The sequence below is a fragment of the Ailuropoda melanoleuca genome, chromosome 3 (genome assembly GCF_002007445.2).
Source record: "Ailuropoda melanoleuca isolate Jingjing chromosome 3, ASM200744v2, whole genome shotgun sequence".
Classification (NCBI taxonomy): Eukaryota; Metazoa; Chordata; class Mammalia; order Carnivora; family Ursidae; genus Ailuropoda; species Ailuropoda melanoleuca.
In genome coordinates, this window is record NC_048220.1 from 136,536,528 (window position 1) to 136,559,839 (window position 23,312).

General features: G+C 39.3%; 1 protein-coding gene across 1 annotated transcript in view; it reads left to right on the plus strand.

Moving 5' to 3' along the window:
- Nucleotides 1-23,312, plus strand: part of DNAH5 (dynein axonemal heavy chain 5) — a 278,502-nt gene that overhangs the window by 204,834 nt on the left and 50,356 nt on the right. The window contains exons 55-60 of the mRNA XM_034657084.1: nucleotides 165-432; nucleotides 10,886-11,117; nucleotides 12,274-12,388; nucleotides 12,635-12,811; nucleotides 17,265-17,468; nucleotides 22,381-22,560. Coding sequence (XP_034512975.1) covers nucleotides 165-432; nucleotides 10,886-11,117; nucleotides 12,274-12,388; nucleotides 12,635-12,811; nucleotides 17,265-17,468; nucleotides 22,381-22,560 — 1,176 coding nt within the window. The remainder of the gene's footprint in view (nucleotides 1-164; nucleotides 433-10,885; nucleotides 11,118-12,273; nucleotides 12,389-12,634; nucleotides 12,812-17,264; nucleotides 17,469-22,380; nucleotides 22,561-23,312) is intronic.

Below are 23,312 nucleotides of genomic sequence, written 5' to 3' on the forward strand. Positions count from 1 at the left end.
TGGAATAGCTTTCCATTTGTTTGCATCATGAAGACTTTGGTTAATTTTCTCAAGTTGAGTTTAAGAACACAAAAGGAGGAAAGATATCATATGTATTGTGCTATATGTTTTGATCTCTTTTCACATGCCTGTACTGAATTTGAATGTCTGCACTTCTTTTGAAGGTCTCCAACCTATTTGCTCGTGATGAAATTGATGAAATTAATTGTGATCTCCTATCAGTCATGAAGAAAGAATATCCCAGGCGCCCTCCTACCAATGAGAACCTGCATGACTACTTCATGAGTCGGGTCCGACAGAACCTTCACATCGTGCTCTGCTTTTCACCTGTGGGGGAGAAATTTCGAAATCGAGCGTTGAAGTTCCCTGCCCTTATTTCAGGATGCACTATTGACTGGTTCAGCCGATGGCCTAAGGATGCCTTAGTTGCTGGTTAGTGTGGTGGAAACTTTTGTCAGAATTTTTGGTTAACTGTGTGTGTGTGTGTGTGTGTGTGTGTGTGTGTATTTACATTCTGTGGTTTGCTATCTCTGTCCTGGATTGAACCCAAAATCGCTTTGTCTGATATTTAAGAATTTTTGCAAGATGGTGCTCTTTCACCAAAGGTGCAAAAATTAGGTAGCTAATTTTTCCCAGAGTGTGGTTATCAGACACTGGTCTTCAATCTTGTACTCCCTTGGGTTAATTTCCAGTGATTCTAGTCTTTTCAGGGATGCTGGAAAGCTTTGCCTCAGTTGGATACCCAGACGTGTTCCAAGATATCCCAGGAAGGCACTGAGGTTTTAACTACTTTGATAACAATTGTGTTCTTTTCAAAGTGGGTTGGTCAACCTCAGAGTAGTTAAAGGTGAAAGTCTCTTGGACATTTTGTTCTTGTGGCTGCAGTGCTAGACATCAAAGAAGAAGACCTTACCTGGCAATGCTCTGCTGGCTCCTGTCCTTGGAAAGGGACATTCGAGTGTTCTGTGACTTGGGTTCTTGGCTGCTTCCAGCTCAGTCTGCGATCATCCATCCTGTGGAACATGAATGCCTCTCTCACTCTAAAAGAAATTGAACATAGACGTAGTGAGGAGATGTTAGAGATCATTTAGTTTATGGTTTTTCAGCTTTGGTGAGATATTTCAAATGGAAGGGATGTTTAGGTGTCACCATGACTGATTCTATCAGACCCTCAGGGGGCGCCCTGGTTCACGGCAGTGGTTTTCAAACTTTTTGTCTGATTATGTGTTAATAATAATTAAGAAGAGTCCCATTTCTCGGTAAAACCCTGTAGATGGCTCTAATAGATAAAACAACAAAAAGTAGAGGTGAGGAAGGGTTCTGGAGCCTGCGCTCTCAGCCCACATCTGTGCCATGTCCACATCTGGCTCTCCAGTTCCATGGAACCTGTTGTGAGAAAAACCGATTAGCCCATCTCCTGCCCTTTATAGATGGAGACACTGGGACCAGTGAAGCTGAGGGAATTGTCAGAGATGTAAGAAGCCATTAGGATCAGTACTGGGGCCAGAACCCATGTTTATTACGTAAATGTGTCTATTCTTATCCATCGGAGGAAACATTCTGTTTTCTGCATACTCTTGATAATAATGGTGTTCCAATCTGTGGCTTTTAAACACAGAATATTTTAACATATTTGAAATACACATGTACAGTTTGAGAAAAGGCCGGTGATTTACAGTTTTAAGTCCTATTAAAATGTGAATATAACTAAGGGTAAAACTTTAAAATTCCTTGAAGTAGGGTCTAAATGCAGAGCACAAAATGCCAGAATTTCAGNTCTCTTTTGTCTTATAAGGTTTGAGAAAAGGCCGGTGATTTACAGTTTTAAGTCCTATTAAAATGTGAATATAACTAAGGGTAAAACTTTAAAATTCCTTGAAGTAGGGTCTAAATGCAGAGCACAAAATGCCAGAATTTCAGAGCCATATTAAAGTTAACTATGAAATATGATAATTAGTGTGGAAGTACTTTGTGGAGTATCATGTAAGGTATTATTATGAACAATAAAATAACAATTTTGGTGACAAACATTGTAATATACCATAATTAAGATGATTTAATTTAAATACAGAACCCTTCCTGCTAGGTCTCTATTTCAATCATCCATTATAAGACAAAGGCCTTATTGAGCTTTCCTTTGTTAATGTCTCACAAATCCACCGCTTTCTTTTAAATCTCATTGTAATAACCCAAGCCAGGATTACATGGAGGTCAGGGAAACTTTCATTTATGTGTCCTTGTTTCCTAACAAGTATCCTGACTTTCATGGGTGCATCACCCTTTTTGTTTACTGAGAACGTATTTTTTGAGCTCCATGACATTTCTGGAGCCAGGCATTGGGCAGGGCAAGGCTGACTCCTTTCTTCACTCCAGTCTTTTTCCCAGGCAAGCTCATCGTCAGCCTCCTGGCTGATAGGCTCCATCAGCTTTTCTCTCCAGTCTAGCCTGTCCTTTGGCTTGAAATCTGTGCGCTTGGCTGGCTGCCTGCTTGATACATTCTCATGGGGGTTTCACAGACTGCAACTCCAAGTATTGACACTGAACTTATTGTCCTCTGGTCCTTCCTCCTGGAAGTCCCGCCATCATCCACACAATCAGAGAGCTTTGTCTTGAACACCTGGGCCTCCTGCAGCTCTCATGTCTGCTTGATCGCCAAGTCTCGTTGACCCTATCTTTTAAATATTGGGGGACTGTGTCCAGCGCTTTCCCTCTCACAGATGTCCTAGGCCAAGCTGTCATTGTCCCTCACCTGGAGAACCCAAATAGCTTTCTGATGACCTCGCCTCCCGTTTCAGCTGTCTGCCATCCATCTCACATTGCTGACAGAAGAATGATGAAAACACAAACTCAACCACCTGTTTTCTACTTAGAACATTCTATGACCTCCCCTTGCTCCTGGGAAAAAGGCCATGGTCTCTAGCCTGGTCTTCTAGGCTGGGAAGAGTGGCCCTGTCTACCTCCCCAGCTTCCCCTGAGGTTGCTTTTTTTTCCTACTCAGTTCTTCTTGATCCTTGAACAGGCTGCTTTTTCTTCCCATGCGACGCCCTCCTTCTCCATCTGACCAGCACCCTCCTCCCTTTGTTTGGATGATGCTGGCTCAGTCAAACATCCCTTCCTCAGGGGAGCCATCCCGTTTCCCTTTCTCCCCATGAATCCTGTTCCCGTGTTAGCACTTCCTAGCACTCTGTGGTCTTCTGCCCTGGAACTAACCACAGTTTGCTGTGTAGATACTTAGTTGTGTGTGTATTTGATTAGTGCTGATTTGTCCTGCTCGACTCAAAAGTCCATGAGGTCAAGGACTACCTATCTTTCATTCACACTCTTGGCAGCTACCAGAGTCTGATGGTTGCAGTGTTGAATGAATGAGTCAGTCTGTCAAAATTCATCATCCTTCTCTAGTACAGCCATGACTTACTTCCAGTCTTCTCTAGCCAAACACAAACCTTCCCTCTTGTTTGTTCTCTGAACATATATATATATATATATATATTTTTTTTTTTTTTTTTTTTTTTTTTGAGAGAGAGAAAGAGAGAGAAAACTCAGTGCAGAGGGGCAGAGGGAGAGTGAGAATTTTAAGCAGGCTCCACGGCCAGTGCAGAGCCTGATGCAGGGCTCCGTCTTACAACCCTGAGATCATGACTGGAGCCGAAATCAAGAGCTGGACACTTAACTGACTGAACAACCCAGGTGCCCCTGAATATGCTTTAATCATCCTCTATACATTGTCTCTCTTAGAGCAAGAATATTTTCTTCCATCTCCTTTATTTATCTAAGTTCCAAAACTTAATCAGAACGCATCACATCCTTCACTATTTCTTTGTTTACTTAAGAATATTTAGTTTCCCACCCCCTTTATGGACCTCCTATATCTACAGTACCTATACTTTATATCATGCACCTGGGCATTGAACTGTTCTTAAATCTTCGATAACCTGTAATCTTTTATGGTTAGGTCTCCAGTCTAGTCTGGTAAGTGTTTACTGTGCTAGTCACAGTAGTGGATAAAATAATTATAAGATATGAGACATAGCTCCTTTATGCAATAAATATAAAATCTATACACCTAACATTAACCTGGAACATGGCTTATGTTATTTTGAAAGAATAGCATCTGTGGGTATTGGAAATACTTAATAGACTTAGGAATTTAAGTTTTACTTATTGTTTTTGGAAAATTAGCAACAAGGTTTCTAGAACCAACCTGATTTAAGTTGTCTTCAGGGTGCTGATTCTAAATTAAATTATTATCTTCAGACACATCAGTAAGGAAATACACAATTTTGTTTGTGTTAGTATATTTCATTTAGACTGTACTGAATATTTCCCATAAAAGTATTAAATTATTGAATATATCTATAACTAATATTATTAATAATTTATAATTTAAGATAGATTTTAATTTTGTTTTTAAGCCAGCTTATTGAGGTATGAGTTAAATACCAAAAGCTATATATAATTAAAATATGCAACTTGATGAATTTTGAAGTAAGTATACACCCATGGGACCATTATCATAATTTATGTCATTAACATAACCATTACCTCCAAAAGTTTCCCCTTGACTTCTTTAATTATCGTTATTATGTTATTATCATGTTATTATTTTGTGATAACACAATGTAAGATCTCAGCTAATTTTAAGTATACAAACAGTATTGTTAGCTATAGGCATCTTGCTGTACAGTAGACCTCTAGGACTTACTCATTTTGTGTAACCGAGACTTGGTACTTTTTGACTTTTTTGACTGAGAGGACAGGGAAATGGTACCCCCTCCACTTAGCCCCTGGCAATCAGAGTTCTATTTTCTGCTTCTATGAGTCTGACAATTTCAGATTCCTCCTGTAAGTGGTGTCATGTAGTATTTGCCCTTCTGAGTCTAGCTTATTTCACTTAGCATAATGCCCTCCAGGTTCATCCACGTTGTTGCAAATGGCAGGATTTCCATCTTTTTTTTAAGGTTGAATAATATTCCATTGCATGTATATCCATTTATACATCAACAAACATTTAAGTTTTTTCCAGTGAACATGGGAGCGCAGATATCTCTTTGAGATAGTGATTATTTTTTCCTTTGGATATATGTCTGGAGGTGAGATTGTTGGATCGTATCTATTTTTTATTTTATTTTTTATTTTTATTTATTTATTTTTTTAGATTTTATTTATTTTGAGAGAGAAGGACAGAGAGAGTACACGTGAGCAGGGAGAGGGACAGAGACAGAGGGAGAAGGAGAGAGAATTTCGAGCAGACTCCATGCTGAGCACAGAGCCCCACACAGGGCTTGACCCCACAACTGTGAGATCATGACCTGAGCTAAAATCAGGAGTCAGATGTTTAACCCACTGAGCCACCCAGGTGCCCCACCTATTTATTTTTTTAAGATTTATTTATTTATTTGGGAGAGGGTGGAGAGGAGCAGAGAGGGAGAGAGAAACTCCAGCAGACTCTGTGCTGGTTTGGAGCTGATGCGGGGCTCCTTCTCATGAACCTGAGATCATGACCTGAGCCAGAACCAAGTCGGATGCTAACCGACTGCACCACCCAGGTATCCCTCTATTTTTAATTTTTTGAGGCACCTCCACGCTGTTTTCCCTAGCCGCTCCACCAGTTTGCATTCCCACTAATGGGTACGCTTGGGTTCCCTTTTCTCCACACCCTTGCCAACACTTGTTATCTTTTGGGGTTTTTTGTTTGTTTTTGATAACAGTCATCCTAACTGGCGTGAGGTGATATCTCACTGTAATTTTGATTTGCATCTCCCTGATGATTAATGACCTTAAGCACTTTTTCGTATACCTGTTGGCCATTTGTATGCCTTCTCTGGAGAAGTCTCTTTTCAGTTCCTTCACCCATTTTAATCAGGTTACTTTGCTATTAATCAGGTTTTTTTGCTATTGAGTGGTAGGAGTTCTTTATTTTGCATATTAACCCTTTATCAGAGGTATGGTTTGCAAATATTTTCTCAGCATTCCACAAGTTACTTATTCATTTGTTAATTGCTTCCTTTCCCATGCAGAAGATTTTTTTAGTTTGATGTAGTCCCACTTTGTTTTTGCTTTTGTTGCGTGTGTTTTGGTGTCATATCCAAAAATCATTGCCAAGATCAATGTCAAGGAGTTTACCCATTAGGTTTTTTTCTAGGAGTTTTATAGTTTTCAGGTCTTACGCTTAGGTCTTTAATCTATTTTGAGTTGATTTTTGTATATGGTGTTAGGCAAGGGTCCAATTTCATTCTTTTACATATAGATAACCAGGTTTGCCAGCACCATTTATTAAAGAGACTATCCTTTCCCCGTTGTGTATATTCTTTCTTGGCAGCCTTGTTAAAAATCAGTTGACCACATCTATAAGGGTTTATTTCTGGGCTTTCTTCTGTTCCATTGGTCTATAGGTCTATTTCTAATGCCAATATAATACTATTTTGATTAGTGTAACCTTGTAAGATATTTTGAAGTCAAGAAATGTGATGCCTCCAGCTTTGTTCTTGCTCAAAATTGTTTTGGCTATTTGGGGTTTTCTGTTCCATGAGAATTTTAGGATTGTTTTCTATATTTCTGTAAAAAATGCCGTTGAAATTTTGTTAGGGATTGTATTGAATCTGTAGATTGTTTTGGGTAGTATGGACATTTAAAAAATAATAATTCTAAATATGTGATGTCTTTCCATATATTTGTGTTTCATTTCTTTCATTAGTATTTTATAGTTATAGTGTACAAGCCTTTCATCTCCTTTGGTGAAGTTTATGCCTATGTATTTTATTCTTTTTGATGCTATTCTAAATTAGATTGTCTTCTTTCTTTTTTGGATTGTTGTTATTGTATAGAGTATTTTTCTAATTTAAAGTTGCTCAGGGGGCACCTGGGTGGCTCAGTCAGTTAAGAGTCTGCCTTTGGCTCAGGCCATGATCCCAGGCATCTGGGCTCCCTGCTAAGCAGGGAGTCTGCTTCTCCCTCTGCCCCTCCTTCACTCCCCCTCACTTGTGCTCTCTTGCTCTAAGATAAATAAAATCTTTAAAAATACTTAGATTTTGTAGTATTTTAAAGCTAAAGCACTTTTGGAAAAAAAATGTGAGGTTTTTATATATGTGAATTTAAATTGACTAAGTCTCTTGATGAAGCATTTAAGGAAAAATATGCTTTGTTTAATGTTGTAAAATCCTGTCTTTTCTACCATTTAATAATCTCCATTTTAGAAAACCCCCCCTTTTTTTTAGCTTTATATGGGATCGTTTTGAATTATTTCTAAATGTCTTATTATTTTTATTCTGGTGGTCTTGTCTTGTATTTCTTCCCCCCCCTTTTTTTGTCCCTTCTTGGTTACTTTTATTTTAGTCTTCATTTCTTTTTTTTTTTTTTAAAGATTTTATTTATTTATGTGACAGAGAGACAGCCAGAGAGAGGGAACACAGCAGGGGAATGGGAGAGGAAGAAGCAGGCTCCCAGCGGAGGAGCCTGATGTGGGACTCGATCCCGGAACTCCGGGATCACGCCCAGACGCTTAACGACTGCGCTACCCAGGCGCCCCTAGTCTTCATTTCTAAGCTGGTTTTGTCTTTTACTTTTTATTTCCTGAGTTCAATCAATTCCTTTTGCATTTCTTCTTGATACATTGTTTGGTCAGTTTCTTTTTAATTTTTAATTTCTGATTTTTAAAGCAGTTTTTACTTTTTCAGAGGTTTGGGGATATTGGCATCAATTTCTAGTGCTACAGTTTTAATTTGCTTTTTTTTTTGGAGACTGAAGGGCAGAGGTTTCTATCAGCTGAGGCATTTTGATTCTCCTTTTCTATTCAATTTTTTATTAGGTTTTTTCCTTTTAAAAAGAAAAATACTTCACAGTATTGTTAAGATGGTAGTCTTGTATTTCTTAATGATATTCTGTGATTCTAATGTCACTACTAAATCCATGAACTTCGTTTAGATTTCTCCAAGGTAAAGACAATGTTCAATGTTCTTCTAGATGACACTTTGAACAAGCATGTTGTTATGAAAATAGGCCACCCTCACTTGAAAATAAAGTCTCAAGGAAAATCAATAGCATATATATATATATATATATATATATGGCATATTTTTTCAAGGTAGGCCATTTTAATTATGTAAATACAATGGCCCTCTTTGAAGATTATTACTTGATTTATAATATACTAGATTTTGGTCTTATGAATTAGCCTCCAGTGCTTCTGCAGCCGCTCACAGCTAGTGATATAGTGTCAAAATGAGGCAAGTGCACATGATGATACCAAACACAACAGTACCCACGGTTTTCCGGGAAAATTAGCACATTTTGTTTATGAAGCTCTTTAGTCAATAAATACTTTTGAACTTTGGGCCTCAATTAAACATGTTTGCTTAGCATTCTAAAGACTACATGGTTCTCTGTGAATTTCTAAATCAAGATGACATGGACTTTGGAGTCCATCATCCTTGGCTTAGAATCGCACATCTGCCACCTGCAAGTAAACTTCTCTAAGCCTCATTATTCTTATCTACAAGAGGTACATATTAAAATTCATCACTTAGGGATGTTGTAAGGATTAACTGATACGGTTTTGTGATTTAGGATTTGCCAAGATTAGACATGCTTGCCCTCTGAATGTATCAGTTAAGGTGTGTTTGGCTGTAAGAGAAAACCAGAGAGGTCGTAGCTCAAACAAGCACTATTTTTTCCTCGCCCTTTTTCCTGCTACCAAGAAAATGCATTGCTATGCAGTCCAGGGCGATGCCATTGGGGGATCTCACTCCTTCTGTCTTGCTTTCATCCTCAAGGTGTGGCTCTTTCTCCAACAGGCACAAGGTGACTGCAGCATCCCCATGTTGATGTCTCACGAAGTTTGCCTTTTATTTCAGGATGACATTCTTCCCCAGGAACTTTTGTCTACATGTCATTGGCCTGAACCAGGTCACCCCTACTTATAAAAGAGTCTGGGGAATCAAAGAATTTTAGTTGGGCAGATTGTTACCCTGAGCAAAACAGAGATTCTTTTAGTAGCAAAGAGAGGATATGGCTACTGGAAAGGCAACCAATGTGCCTTTTTCACTTTGTGACTTTGGTTCTTTTAATCTAAATGAAGTAGAAATCCGAGGACATCAAAATTCAGTGATGGAGCCCAGCATTCTCTTCTCTATCCCACACAGTCCCATCAGGTGATGTGAACACACATTACCAAAATAGAAGCCACACCAACCTCAGGCATCAGTCTGAAGTTAGGCTCCCAAACCAGCATAGCTGCTTTGGTGATTGGATAATGAAGATGACCTTGGAAGGGTTTTCCATGGCCTCTTGCTTGAGTCTTAGCAGGTGTGGGCCACCCTAACTGAAAGTGGTCTGATTCTTTTCATAACCTTTCTTGTACCAGAGATTGGGGTCTTTGGAAAAATATACTTTGAATCTACCCTATTTTTATTCTCTTTGACTTTTTGAAGAGACAAAAAGAGTACTTGCTATATAAAGAAAGAAATCAACATTATTGATACCCTCTGTTAATATAAAAAAAGAAAAAAATCATTACATGGTAGCTACAAGGGGGTTTTCAGAAAGTGGGAACTTCACTGAGGATACACCATAATGCCAAGTAAAGCACTTAGTATCATGTGTGGCACATGGTGACTATTGCAGCTGTTGGACCTAATACCTACAAAAACTTTATCATAAGCAAGGATTGTTCCTATGTTTCCAGTGCCTAGACTTAAACTTCCTGGAATTTAAAATGTTCTTTGTAGAGGTTGTTTAACTCATGAGAAAATATGACTTCTGAGTCTTAATTTATTGCCTTTCAGTGTATATGGTAAACTATGTTTATAACCAAGCTGATATATGGTACCTATTATTTACATAGATTTAAATTCTGACCCACAGTTACTGCTTTAAGAACTTAATTTAGTGATCAATTACTAATCATTTTTTATTTCTTTGCAGACTATCACCTGATAGGTTTGTTTACTTGATTCCTTCTCTTTCCTTCCCTTTTTATTGGCCATATTTCTATTTGCAACCCTTATATGCATTATTCAATACTCTAAGTGCTTTTCAAGCAAATCCATAGGCAATTTTTACCAAGCGACATAAAGATGGTTAATGATAATTTTTAACTGCATCATTCATAACCTTTGTAAATTCTTTAGGGTTGAGACCAAGTTTCATACTAGTTTCACTGCCTGGCCCCATCACAGGGATGGAAGGGCAGCAGACACTCCATGTGTATGTGGTGATTGATTAGCTCTGACTTTACGGCCTATTCCTATAATAGGAAATGCTGCCTTAGAATTGGTCCCATGATTGGCGCCATTGGGAAGATAAAGGTCTCCAAAAGGAAGTTTTAACCCAAACATTTTTAAAGGACGCTGTAAATTAGAATTGACTGCAAGTGGCCAGCTGCCACTTCTGAGAGCAAGATGGCCCAGGCATACAAAAATTTAGTGACAAGCATTCCACATACCAAATGCAATCTGAGCCTGGGGGGATGAAGGGTATGACAGGTTCTGCATTTAAAAATAAATGGGGTTGTTAAATAAGAGTACCAGGTGGGCACTGATTTCTGAGTTATTTGCACCTCTTTGGCCCTTATGTATAGAACAGCGTAGAACAGGCTGGCTGCTGAGCGGAGTCTGAAGCTGTGCAGAAGAGACTTCTTGGCATAAGTACAGGAAAACAAAGACTAATGAGAGTCTTGAGCTCTGTTTCAGTTTTGTACACGAAAGGGAAAATGAAATTGTTGAAGTCATAGGCGTAGAGCCCCAAATGCCGAAAGATATCTACCTAGTTGGGGCTATAAAAATGGTATGCTGTCCCAAGAAATGTCTAAATCTTTCGAAAATAACCAGTTAACTTTTAAAATGGTAACTCACATCCGTAATTCCCACGCTGCCATCTTTATTCCTTCCAGTGTCCGAACACTTCCTGTCCTCCTATGACATTGACTGCGGTTTGGAAACCAAGAGGCAAGTGGTCCAGTGCATGGGCTCCTTCCAGGATGGGGTAGCTGAGAAGTGTGTGGACTATTTCCAGAGGTTCCGACGCTCTACTCATGTGACTCCCAAGTCATATCTCTCCTTTATTCAGGGCTATAAATGCACATACAGAGAAAAGCATGTGGAAGTGCAAACTCTGGCCAATAGGTAAGAGTGAAGTTCAGATATAAGGTTATTTTAAAACAGTGGCTCTCAGCTGGGGGCACATTGGTTCCTAGTGAGCATTTTGCAATGACTAGAAGCATTTTTGTTTGTTCTAACTTAGGTGGTAGGGGCTGGGAAGGGGTGCCGCTGGGGTCAAGTGAGGAGAGGTCGGGAATGCTGCTGAACATGCCTCGGTGCACGGGACAGCCCTTCACAGCAAAGACTCATCCAGCCCCAAATGCCAGTACTGCTGAGGGCGAGACACCCTCCACTGAAGCCTATTCAAAAGATTATTCTGTCATTGCTAGGAGCTTTATTCTTGCCCAGTAGAATAAAATGTCGCCAAGTGTTTCTGTGGCCTACTACTTGCTTTAATACCGAATGGCATAATGGTAGAAATATGTCCTGCCTCCCTCCTCTCGTGCTTCTCTCCCCACCCCTTCCGGGTGTCTCGGACAGCGGAGTCTGGCTGATGCTGATGTTCACTGCGTGGTGCATACCTTACTTCACTCAAGTCTGCTCCAGGTTTCACTGCTGTGCGCTGCTTTTTTCTGAAAACTTCTAGCTTCTTCTACATATGGCCAGAACCAGTCAGGGTTGCTCCAAAAGGGACCCAGGTGGGAGATTGGACTGACTGATTCTGAGAGCTCTGGTCTTTGAGGTCACATTATCTCAGGTCGAGACCGTCAGTGAGTAGTCCCTTCGCAGGGTTGTTCCGATGACTTCAAATTTGTTTCTTTGCTTGATCCCAAATCGTTCTTCTTTTAACTTCGTCTTTTTTTTTTTTTAAACAGAAATTATTTTCCCTCCTCTGTGATAGGGCTTTAAGCATTTGAAGTCTGTTATCATTTAATTAAACTTCATTAAACATGTATCCTAGATGGTACAGATTCTAGACCCATCATCATTCTTCATGTTATGCAGGGTTATAATGAGTTCACATTCCCACACGTGGTCTATGAAAAACATAGAAATGTGTTCAGTCTGGCATCAACCCTGGGTGCATATTCTTTTTGTCAAGCCCTCTTGGATTTGCTATATGCAGATACACTCATTCTTCAAATATGACCATTACTATCCATATTAATGGATCAGTGCTTGGAAAATGTGGCCAAATACCACGCATTTTAACACGGCTTGCTTGGATGTTCCATCCTAGAATGAATACTGGATTGGAAAAGCTGAAAGAAGCCTCAGAGTCCATTGCAGCCCTGAGCAAAGAACTGCAAGTGAAAGAAAAGGAGCTCCAAGTGGCCAATGATAAAGCTGACACGGTGTGTGGGCACTCGTGCATGTATCATATGTGTTCTAAATTCCTGGTAATAAACGTTAACGATGTATGCCTCTTCACTACATTGTAACCACGAAAGGATAAGTTATTTCCAATAGAATACGGTACTCTTAATTTTACTGTGAAATATCCTGTAAGTGGACACAATCAACGAATTAAGGGAAAATGTGCATTTTCAGCTTGACAGGGTATGTTTGACGAGATGTTTTTTGGTTTTATATTGAATTAGGTCTTGAAAGAAGTGACAATGAAAGCACAGGCTGCGGAAAAGGTCAAGGCCGAGGTACAGAAGGTGAAGGACAAAGCCCAAGCCATCGTGGACGGCATCTCTAAAGATAAAGCCGTCGCCGAAGAGAAACTGGAAAGAGCAAAACCAGCTTTAGGAGAAGCAGAGGCAGCCCTGCAGGTAAGTCAACGTGTGTGGCTGACGTCGAGTTTAGAGCCTCGGGCGTGGACGAAGAAAAGATGAGTAGCAGCAAGGAGATGCCCTATGGCTTCAGGCCAGAGGTCTCTTCACTGGAACGATTTCAAGTACTATTTTCTGCAGGGAGATATTATTAGCTCTTTATAGATTTTGCACTTGCTACTTCCCATCTCATTGTCTTCGCTTATGAACAATGGGCAGTGTCGTATGTTGACGGTCAGGAGTCCTGGGTTCTCATTCCCACCCTGCCACCGATAAGCTCCATGACATCGGGAACATCACGTAAAATTTCTAAGATAACATTTCCCTACTCATTCGTTGAGGAGACTGGAGCAGGTGTGTAAGGCACCATGTGCTCTGAGTCTATCTATGAATTACCCAAATACAGAACTGTTGGTCTCATGGGGCTCGTGAATGGCCGGTTTTGAGCAGCCTCTGACAATTACTAAATGCAGTTGTGTGGCAAGAACAGAAGTGGGGAAATTGGAAAGAAGGTTGGATTCTGAGAAAATATGGTGAGTTTAGTGAAATGGGCCACACCTTAAAGGGCTGGTCGAGTGCTGAAGACTCAATGTAAGATTTCTTTGGACTCCATTTAAGATTGCTTTTACTTCAGTCTTTCGCCTCTACTGCTGTATGTTATTGATTCCTGGCCTAGGAAACAGCTGGAGAAATGAAGCCCTGCTGATCTGTCCATGGCTAATTCAGGTTCTAGAACCTCCCCTGAGCGTATGCCTCATTACTTGATAATGCAGTTTTTTAAAACCCCTTCCTGAGCTCACTGCCTGAAACACTTCTCAGTCTTTTTGACCCAAGTTGAGTCTTTAAGTTTCCTGAGCAATATACAAGATTTCTACTCTTCTGAGACAATGAAGAGATTGCCTTCTCCTGTATCTCGCCAACTTTCCACACTACTCCTACTGGGATACGTCTTTACTAATTGTTCCTCTGTCCCTTCTCGCGCTGGCTAAACTGTGCTTCTTCATCCCTGAAGCCTGTGGGGTCTCCTCATCTCCCCCTGCCCCTTTTTAAAACCAATTTATGGGCCTGTGATTGACATGTAAAAAGCTGGACATGTATAATGTATACACCTCAGAGAGTTTGGGAATAAGTGTATACCTGTGAAACCATCCCCACCTTCAAATCCATTACCTGTCTATTACCTCCCAAGGTTTCCCCCTGCTCCCTTTAATAGTATTGTTGTTGTTGTTTTATGTGCTAAAAACATTTACCGTAATATCTAAGATCTAACCTCTTGACAAATTTGAAGTATATAATACAGTATGAACCATAGGCACTGTCCTCTCTATTAGCTCCCCAGAATTTATTTATTTTGCATAATTGAGAATTTGTACCTTTTGACCATCAGCTCCCCATTTTCTCCTCCTGCCAGGCCCTGACAACCGCCATTCTACTCTCTGCTTTTATGATTACTTGGCAAATGGCCTCTAGATCCATCTGTGTTGTCTAAAATGTCAGGATTTCCTTTTTTCTTTTTTTTAAAGGCTGAATAATATTCCACAGTCACTCACACATACACACGCATGCACGTATACACATACTGTACACACATACACACACACGTATATATACATATCTCACATTTCTTTATCCACTTATCCATCAGTAGATACTTAGGCTGCTTCTGTATCTTGGCTGTTGTAACTAATGCTGCAATGAACATAGGAGTGCAGATATCTCTTCAAGATCTTTNTAAAGGCTGAATAATATTCCACAGTCACTCACACATACACACGCATGCACGTATACACATACTGTACACACACACACACACACACGTATATATACATATCTCACATTTCTTTATCCACTTATCCATCAGTAGATACTTAGGTTGCTTCTGTATCTTGGCTGTTGTAAATAATGCTGCAATGAACATAGGAGTGCAGATATCTCTTCAAGATCTTGATCCCCACTCACCCCCCTTTTGGGGCATCTTGGCTTTAGACTGAGAGTCTCTGATCAACAGAGAGAATATATCAATAGTGTAAAGAAATTTCTAAACCTAATGTCATCATAGAAACAGAGCATATGGCATCTTAGATCATGCTTAAAGGTATACATCTTCCCAGGATTTAAAAGACTTGTCATCCTTTTGATATTATAAAATATATTCCTTTATCCTCCTAATTTCATGTTCTCTACCATTAAGATATTCTGCATTATATAATTAATTGTCAGTGCAGAAATGGGTGGAAACAGGGATGACATGATGGGGTGTATTGGAGAGGTTTTCAACAGTTTCCTTCATTGGTTGTGCCTCCATTTTATTGCTTCTTTGTGAGCTTTTAAAATTTTAAAATATGGTACTACCGATATATCCTAAGAAGTTCCAGGTCCACTCAAACTAACTTTTTGGCATCAGTGCACATAAATCTGTACAACAAAGAAGGTAAAATAGCAAAGATTATTTCTCTTCCTACCTCAAAGCTAATCTGACTCCACGCAATCATACAAAATACCCCCAGATGTTAAATAACTATTATATTGCAAGGATATCTAGGAAATTCTGTCAGTCATATTGCTTTGCCTGCAGAGTAAAAGAGGAATCCAATACTTAGCTGAAATAGGTTGAACTTTGGATATACCTCTTCCCCCAGCTCCTTTTACCTGGGCACCTAACATAATGGAGCCCAATTCTGTTTGAGAATGTTCCTTTTTAAAGCTAAAGTAAAATAAGTATGTCTAGCTCTTACAGCTTATACAACGTTTATTTGACCCTACTTTTCCCACTGGCTGCTATTATATTTCTCTCCTTTCTTTTCTAGCCACACATCTCATGTCAGGATCTAACTGCCATTTCCAGTTCTTGAACACAAATTCTCCTTTGCTTCCACTCATCTCGTGTTCACGAAGACTAATCTCCTGAAACATTTTCAAAGTCAATAGTTACCTTTCTAATTAACATGTTCAGTGGTTTTCTTCATTTTTTTTTCTTAATCCTCAGAGAAAAGATTATTGGCTTTGATAAGGAAGTCGTTGGTCACCTTCATTTGATGGGGGGTANTTCCACTCATCTCATGTTCACGAAGACTAATCTCCTGAAACATTTTCAAAGTCAATAGTTACCTTTCTAATTAACATGTTCAGTGGTTTTCTTCATTTTTTTTTCTTAATCCTCAGATAAAAGATTATTGGCTTTGATAAGGAAGTCGTTGGTCACCTTCATTTGATGGGGGGGGGATTGTACGTGCAAATAAGATCTGGACAGGAAGAGTGTACAATCTTTGTCCTAGAAATAGGACTGTATCAGATTCTTATATTTAGTGCTTTTCCAATACCATTAAGAGGGTAAGAGATAGAGCAGTTATTGGGGCANAAACATTTTCAAAGTCAATAGTTACCTTTCTAATTAACATGTTCAGTGGTTTTCTTCATTTTTTTTTCTTAATCCTCAGAGAAAAGATTATTGGCTTTGATAAGGAAGTCGTTGGTCACCTTCATTTGATGGGGGGTATGTACGTGCAAATAAGATCTGGACAGGAAGAGTGTACAATCTTTGTCCTAGAAATAGGACTGTATCAGATTCTTATATTTAGTGCTTTTCCAATACCATTGATATTATGAGGGTAAGAGATAGAGCAGTTATTAGCAACCACGATCCTTCTGTGAGACTATTCAGTAATTTACTCTCTCAGAATCTGCGTACTANTGTGTTCCCTCTCTCACTGACTGTCTCTATCTCTGTCAAATAAATAAATAAAATCTTAAAAAAAAAAAAAGAGATAGAGCAGTTATTAGCAGCCACGATCCTTCTGTGAGACTATTCAGTAATTTACTCTCTCAGAATTTGCGTACTTNAATTTACTCTCTCAGAATCTGCGTACTAGAAATGGGCCAGGAGTTTTCTGAGTTAGTGAAATTCGTATTGCTTAAGTTCCATCATTTAAAGGTCATTTCCCAGCTCAGAAACCTCTAATTATTCAATCTGTCAGCCCTGGGGCTACCTGCTAGTGTTAGTCCACTGTGACAAGTCTGGGTTGCTAAAGAGAGAGGCAGATTCTTGACCTACATAACTAATGAGTGAAAAGCACTACACATAACTGGAATTTTCCTGGTTGAGAATTCCTCACAGCTCCTTAAGTGCTGAGTATTCTTTTTCTTTCAGATTACACTCTTTCTTTCTTTTTTTTCCTGACACAAAGTGGTCTGTGCAATTTTAGAGAAGTCACAGCTCCTTAGCTGCTCACCAACATTTCCCAGCTGTCTCTACTCTTGCTGTCAGTTTGAATTGTAAAAGTTTGAACTTTTGGAGACATGCGTTTCTTGGGGATCAACTATGCATATAAACCTGAAGACTCTGCATCTCATTCAAAAATGCTTGCTTTCCTCTGTCAAAAGAGCATTTAGAGATTAAAGATTGGTCCACACTTCCTTATCTGAGATTGGACGATGACCTCCTCTCATCCCGCAGACAATCAAGCCTTCGGACATTGCCACTGTCCGCACGCTGGGCCGACCCCCTCACCTCATCATGAGGATCATGGATTGTGTGCTGCTCCTGTTTCAAAGGAAAGTCAATGCAGTGAAAATTGACCTGGAAAAAAGCTGTACAATTCCGTCCTGGCAGGAATCTTTAAAACTCATGACGGCAGGAAACTTCTTACAGAACTTACAGGTTGGTAGTTCAGTAAGGATGGGCTGAGAGGGACTCAGACTTCGTTAGAGTGTCTGAGTCCTTNTGGTAGTTCAGTAACGATGGGCTGAGAGGGACTCAGACTTCATTAGAGTGTCTGAGTCCTTTAGTAGAATAAGTTTCAGAAAAGAATTTACTGTATATACATATTTTTACTTATTCAATTTTTTGCCGTGTTTATTGAGGTATAATGACATATAAAAATCCTCTATATTGGGGAACCTGGACGGCTCAGTTGGTTAAGTGCCCAACTCTTGATTTCAGCTCAGGTCATGATCTCAGGATTGTGGAGCCTGCTTGGAATTCTCTCTCTCTGTCCCTCTGCCCGTCTTCCCAACCCCTGCTCAGNGATCTCAGGATTGTGGAGCCTGCTTGGAATTCTCTCTCTCTCTCCCTCTGCCCGTCCTTCCCAACCCCTGCTCACTCATGTGTTCTCTCTCTGTCTCAGAAAACTGCTCTATATTAAGGTGTGCAACTTGATATTTAGAGATATGTATACATTGTGAAATCATTGCCACAGTCAAGCTAAAGTATTCATGACTTCACAGTTGCCATTTTCTTGTTTTGTGTGAGAATTCTTAGAAAATTTCCAGTATACAGTGTTGTTAACTGTATTCATATTGCTGTGCAGGAGGTCTCCGGGACTTATTCTTGCAACTTGATNAGGACTTATTCTTACAACTTGAAACTTTGTACCCCTGGACCAACATCTTCCCGTTTCCCCTCCTCTCACCCCTGCAACCTCCATTCTACTCTCTGCCGCCAGGAGTTCCACTATTTCACATTCTATATATAAAGCGAGACATGCAGAGTTTGTCTTTCTGTGTTTGGATTGTTTCATTATGCATTATGTCCTCCAGAAATGGCAGGATTTCCTTCTTTTTCAAGCCTGGATAATATTCTACATACATATATTGAACACATATTTAAGTATTTTTTCAGAATAGAATTTTCTGTTTCAAAAACAAGACTTCAGAGCTTTAAAAATAAGTGTTAGAGCCTTTCTTGACAGATTTTAGGCATATTAAATCATCATCAGTGACATATTTAGATAAAAAATTTAAAAGTCATGCTAAAGCAATACATATGTGAATATATTGTATGCATATGAATACAAATATATACATATTTATATTTTGCAAGTCTCAATAATAATTTTTTGAGTAATTTGCATGTCTTTGATTTTGATGTAGAATTTACATATGATAAAATGTACAAATTTTAAGTATATGGATTAATGAGTATTTACAGATGTATATACCTGTTAATGAACTCGGAAATCAAGATTTGTATTTCTAGACCCCAGAAATCTCTCTTGTGTCCCAAACCAGTCAGTAACTTCCCCTAAGATAATCATTATTCTGATCTTTATCCTGATCATTAATTTTGTTTTGAAATTTACAGATATGAAATCATGTCACGTGACCTCTTTTGTTTTGATCTCTTATTCAACAAGTCTTTGAGATTCATTCTTATTTTGCAAGGACAGTATTTCATTCCTTTTTCATTGCTGCTGTTCAGTATATGAAGCAGCAGTATGTGGTAAATACTAAAACAACTGGTTCTAGGGGGAGAAAAAAGAAAAAAAAGTCTAATTTGTAGTGTTTGCCAATTTCCATGGTGTAAATATCCCCACAAAGGCTAATTTCAAGCTACCAAAATGATCCTGTTGAATGTAGAGCTGGGGAGAGGTGCCTAGTAGAATAGTAGGAATGTACCCCCATGTGGGTACAATAGATATAAATGACCTCAAAACGTAGGTAGTAAAATGTAGAAAAATAATAGAAAGTGATTACTTTTATTATGCATTATTTTTATTTTAAATGAGATGTGTTGAATTGTAAGTTTATATAATTTATTTTTTAATAACGGTTCTATTTAATACGGCAGTTTACAAAATTCCTGAGAATTTAGCAATGGTTTCTCATCAGCTTGTATGAACCTGCACAGTGTGAAATGCTGTCATAGGTTTCCATTTATTTGTCCATTGCACTGTTGTTGGGTTTTTGGGTTGTTACTAGTTTTTGGCTATTATAAGTAAAGCTACTATGAATATTTGTCTATGGGTCATTTGGTGGGTGTATTTGCATTTCATTTGGCTCTGTACTCAGGAATGGGATTTCTGGGTCTTAGGTTATACATTTTTTTAATAGACGTAAGTTTTTTTGATGGAAGTGTAGTTGACACACAATATTACATGAATTTTGGGCATAAAACATAGTGATTGGACAGCTCTGTACATTGTGTTATGCTCACCACAAGCATAGCTACCATCTGTACACATTTAAACAGCTTCATAGGTAGTGCCAAAGAATTTTCAAAAATAGCTGTGTCCGTTTACACATCTGCCGGCAGTATATAAGTTGTTCTATATCTTTTTAAAAAAACTTTTATTTAAATTCAATGTAGTTAGCATACAGTGTATTATTAGTTTCAGCGGCGAAATGTAATGATTCTTCAGTTGCATTTAACACCCAGCTCATCACATCACATGCCCTTCTTAACACCCATCACCCAGTTACCTATCCCCCCACCCACCTCCCCTCCAGCAGCCCTCAGTTTGTTCCCTAGAGTTAAGAGTCTCTTGCAGTTTGCCTCCCTCTCTGTTTTCATCTTATTTTATTTTTCCTTCCTTCCCCTATGTTCATGTGTTTTGTTTCTTATATTCTACATATGAATGAAATCATATGGTATTTGTCTTTCTCTGACTGACTTATTTCGTTTAGCATAATACCCTCTAGTTCCATCCACGTCATTGCAAATGGCAAGATTTCATTCTTTTTATGGCTGAGTAATATTCCGTTGTATGTGTATACCACATCTTTATTCAGTCGTCTGTCAATGGAGATCTGGGCTCTTCCCATACCATATTTTGGCTATCGTGGAAATTGCTGCTATAAACATCCAGGTGTAGGTGCCCCTTCAAATCACAATTTTTGTGTCCTTTGAATAATAAATACCTAGAAGTGCAATTGCTGGGTCATAGGGTAGTTCTGTTTTTAACTTTTCGAGGAGCCTTCGTACTGCTTTCCAGAGTGGCTGCACCAGTTTGCATCCCCACCAACAGTGTAAGAGGGTCCCCTTTTCCTGCATCCTCGCCAACATCTGTTGTTTCCTGAGTTGTTAATTTAGCCATTCTAAGTTACTCTACATCTTAAGTACTTTCTGTTTTTCCTCCCTTCTGATGGGTTGTGGTAGTGTCTTATTATTGTGGGTTTAGTTTGCATTTCCCTGGTAAGTAATGATGCTGAGAATCTTTCAGCAGTTTACGAGCCTCTTGGGAATTCTTTTGTTAAGTGCCTGTTTAGGTCTCTTTTCCATTAAAATTTTTTATTAATGGGTATAATTTCTTTCTATAAAACATGAGTAATTTGCAAATATCTTCTTCCACTTTCTGCCTTAGTTGTTCATTCCGTTAAAGGTGTCCTTTTTTGATCCACAGACATTCTTGATTTTAATGTAGTCCAATTTATCACTATTTTCCTTAATCGTGCTTTCTGGGTTCTGTTTGGGAAATCTTTGCTCTGCCTCCAAGGCAAAATAAATGATTCTGTGGTTCCTTCTAGAAGTTTTATTTTTTTATGTTTCATATTTGGATCTTGACACAGCTACCTGGGAATACCCAAGTCACATGTACTTCCCAGGTAATGACTTCAGCACCTGTGAGACACCTTAACAGCAGTGAGCAGCTTAGGAAACTGGTGGCCACGCAGATCTGCTCCCAGATAATTAAAATATGGGGCTCTATGACGTCAGCACCACCAAGAAGGAATAACAGGCTGTTTGAGTGGAGACGTAGTGGCGATTAACTCTGATTGAGCGCGTGTGGAATGGTGGTGGTGACAGAGGAGGCTTAAGTTTTCACAGAAAAATGTGACAATGGAAGTGGACTTTACAGAGGATCCTGGTGGGTGACTTGAGGCTCCTGTATTATGTAGCTGGTGGCAGGGCCACCACTCTTGGAAGCTCTGTTGCCATTTATTTGCCTTTTGTCACCACTGCCCTTCCATGGCTCCCAAATATTCTTCTGTCTTTTCTTCTGGCTTCACCAATTCTCAACTGTCATGAAAGAAACTTGTAGTGAGAAATGTCTAAATGAAAGTGTGGGTTCCACCCTTCCTCTTGTACGTTCTGTGAAAGCTTTTATGTAGGCGCTGCATTCCTGTCTACTTGGAGAAGATCTCATCCTCTTCTCTGAGAGGATCAAACACCTCTTGAGAAAGGTCCAGATTCATTGGTTGGCCAGTCTTCTCTTGACACCAGAAAGTATTCACAATCCACTTCTGCTACTGTTTTTCAATTTTATCCCACCAGAAGATAACAGTTCTCTCACATTCTGGATAATTTTATGATTAAAAATTAATTCATTGCCCTCAAGACGTAATGTCCAGGTTGTTACCTTCATATTTCAGATGAGTTTAATAGAACCTCTCTTTGAATGTATTAAGCATCTAGTTGCTGCTAAATGCTAAATATGTTTTGTCCTTAGGCTGAGTATACCTGAGTGTATTTGTTTTCCATTATTGATTTTATGGGCTTACAATTCACCTATTTAGGATTAATGACATGAAAATGTTATTGCTTTGGAAATTTTAGTAACCATATTAGTATTCATCACCTAAATATTTTGCTCTTTCCCTGGATCCCACCACATTTATTGAGGATTGGTATCTCATGTTCACAGAAGCTAACGTGTGCTCTGATTTCTGTGCTGTCACTGCTTACTCTGTTTTTGCTTTCAGGACATTCCCCCAGTATCCTGAAATATCCGCAAAATATGATGTCATTCATCCATTCTTGGTTGTTCAATAATTTCAGTGGCATCGTGAGCATGATGTGAGTATGACTTCATGGAAAGAAGTATTTGACTTCATTTTACTCTTTTCTTTCGTAGCAATTCCCAAAAGACACAATCAATGAAGAAGTGATAGAATTTTTGAACCCTTACTTTGAAATGACAGACTACAACATTGAAACTGCTAAACGCGTATGTGGAAATGTAGCTGGTCTTTGTTCCTGGACCAAAGCCATGGCTTCCTTCTTTTCTATCAACAGGGAAGTGTTGCCTCTGAAGGTGAGCTTCTAAGTAGCACTGCATGGTACATGCTTGTAAGGGCCCCTTGAGGTCAACTGGTCTTGTCTTTTCACAAAACACAGGAGCCTTTGGCCTCTGGTGCAGTCGTATTCAAGTCCATGCGGAGAGCAAGGGACAGAAAGGCCAAGCACAGGATGTTTCTCTTCTCTGTAACAACCACTCCAAGCAGAGTCGTACAGCCTTTAAGCTTGGACTCTCTACAAGGATGCAAGTCCACTGTGGGCTGCTGGGTGTTTTTCCTCCACAGTGTCAACTTGGAAAAAAAGAAACACAGAAAACTGTAGCATAGAATCCCCTGATAAGGTCCGAGACCTCCTGCCAGGGACTCTTATGACCGAGGCAGGATCAGCACACAGCTGGTGGCTGGTCTTGGTTGTAAGGTATGATGTAGTACTCCCTTGCTCTTCTCCTTTGTCCCTCAGGAAAGAAATTGAATGTCATGTGTTCTTTAATGTAATTGGAGAGTCTGCCTGATTCCCTTTGAGTAATTGCATTTCTAAGCTTCATAGGCACATCCTCCCCACCATCAGTGACAGTCTTCAGCAGGTGGAGAGGCAAATACATGCTTTGAAAATGGAATACCGATGTCTCAAAAATCACACGTGTGGCCTGGTTGATTATTTTGGTTTTGTATGAGTCTGATCTCTGTCAACCATCGGCTGAAATCCACTTAACGCTTATAAACTACCCGAGGAACTTATTAATCATGATAAAAATAATCGAGAGTGGAA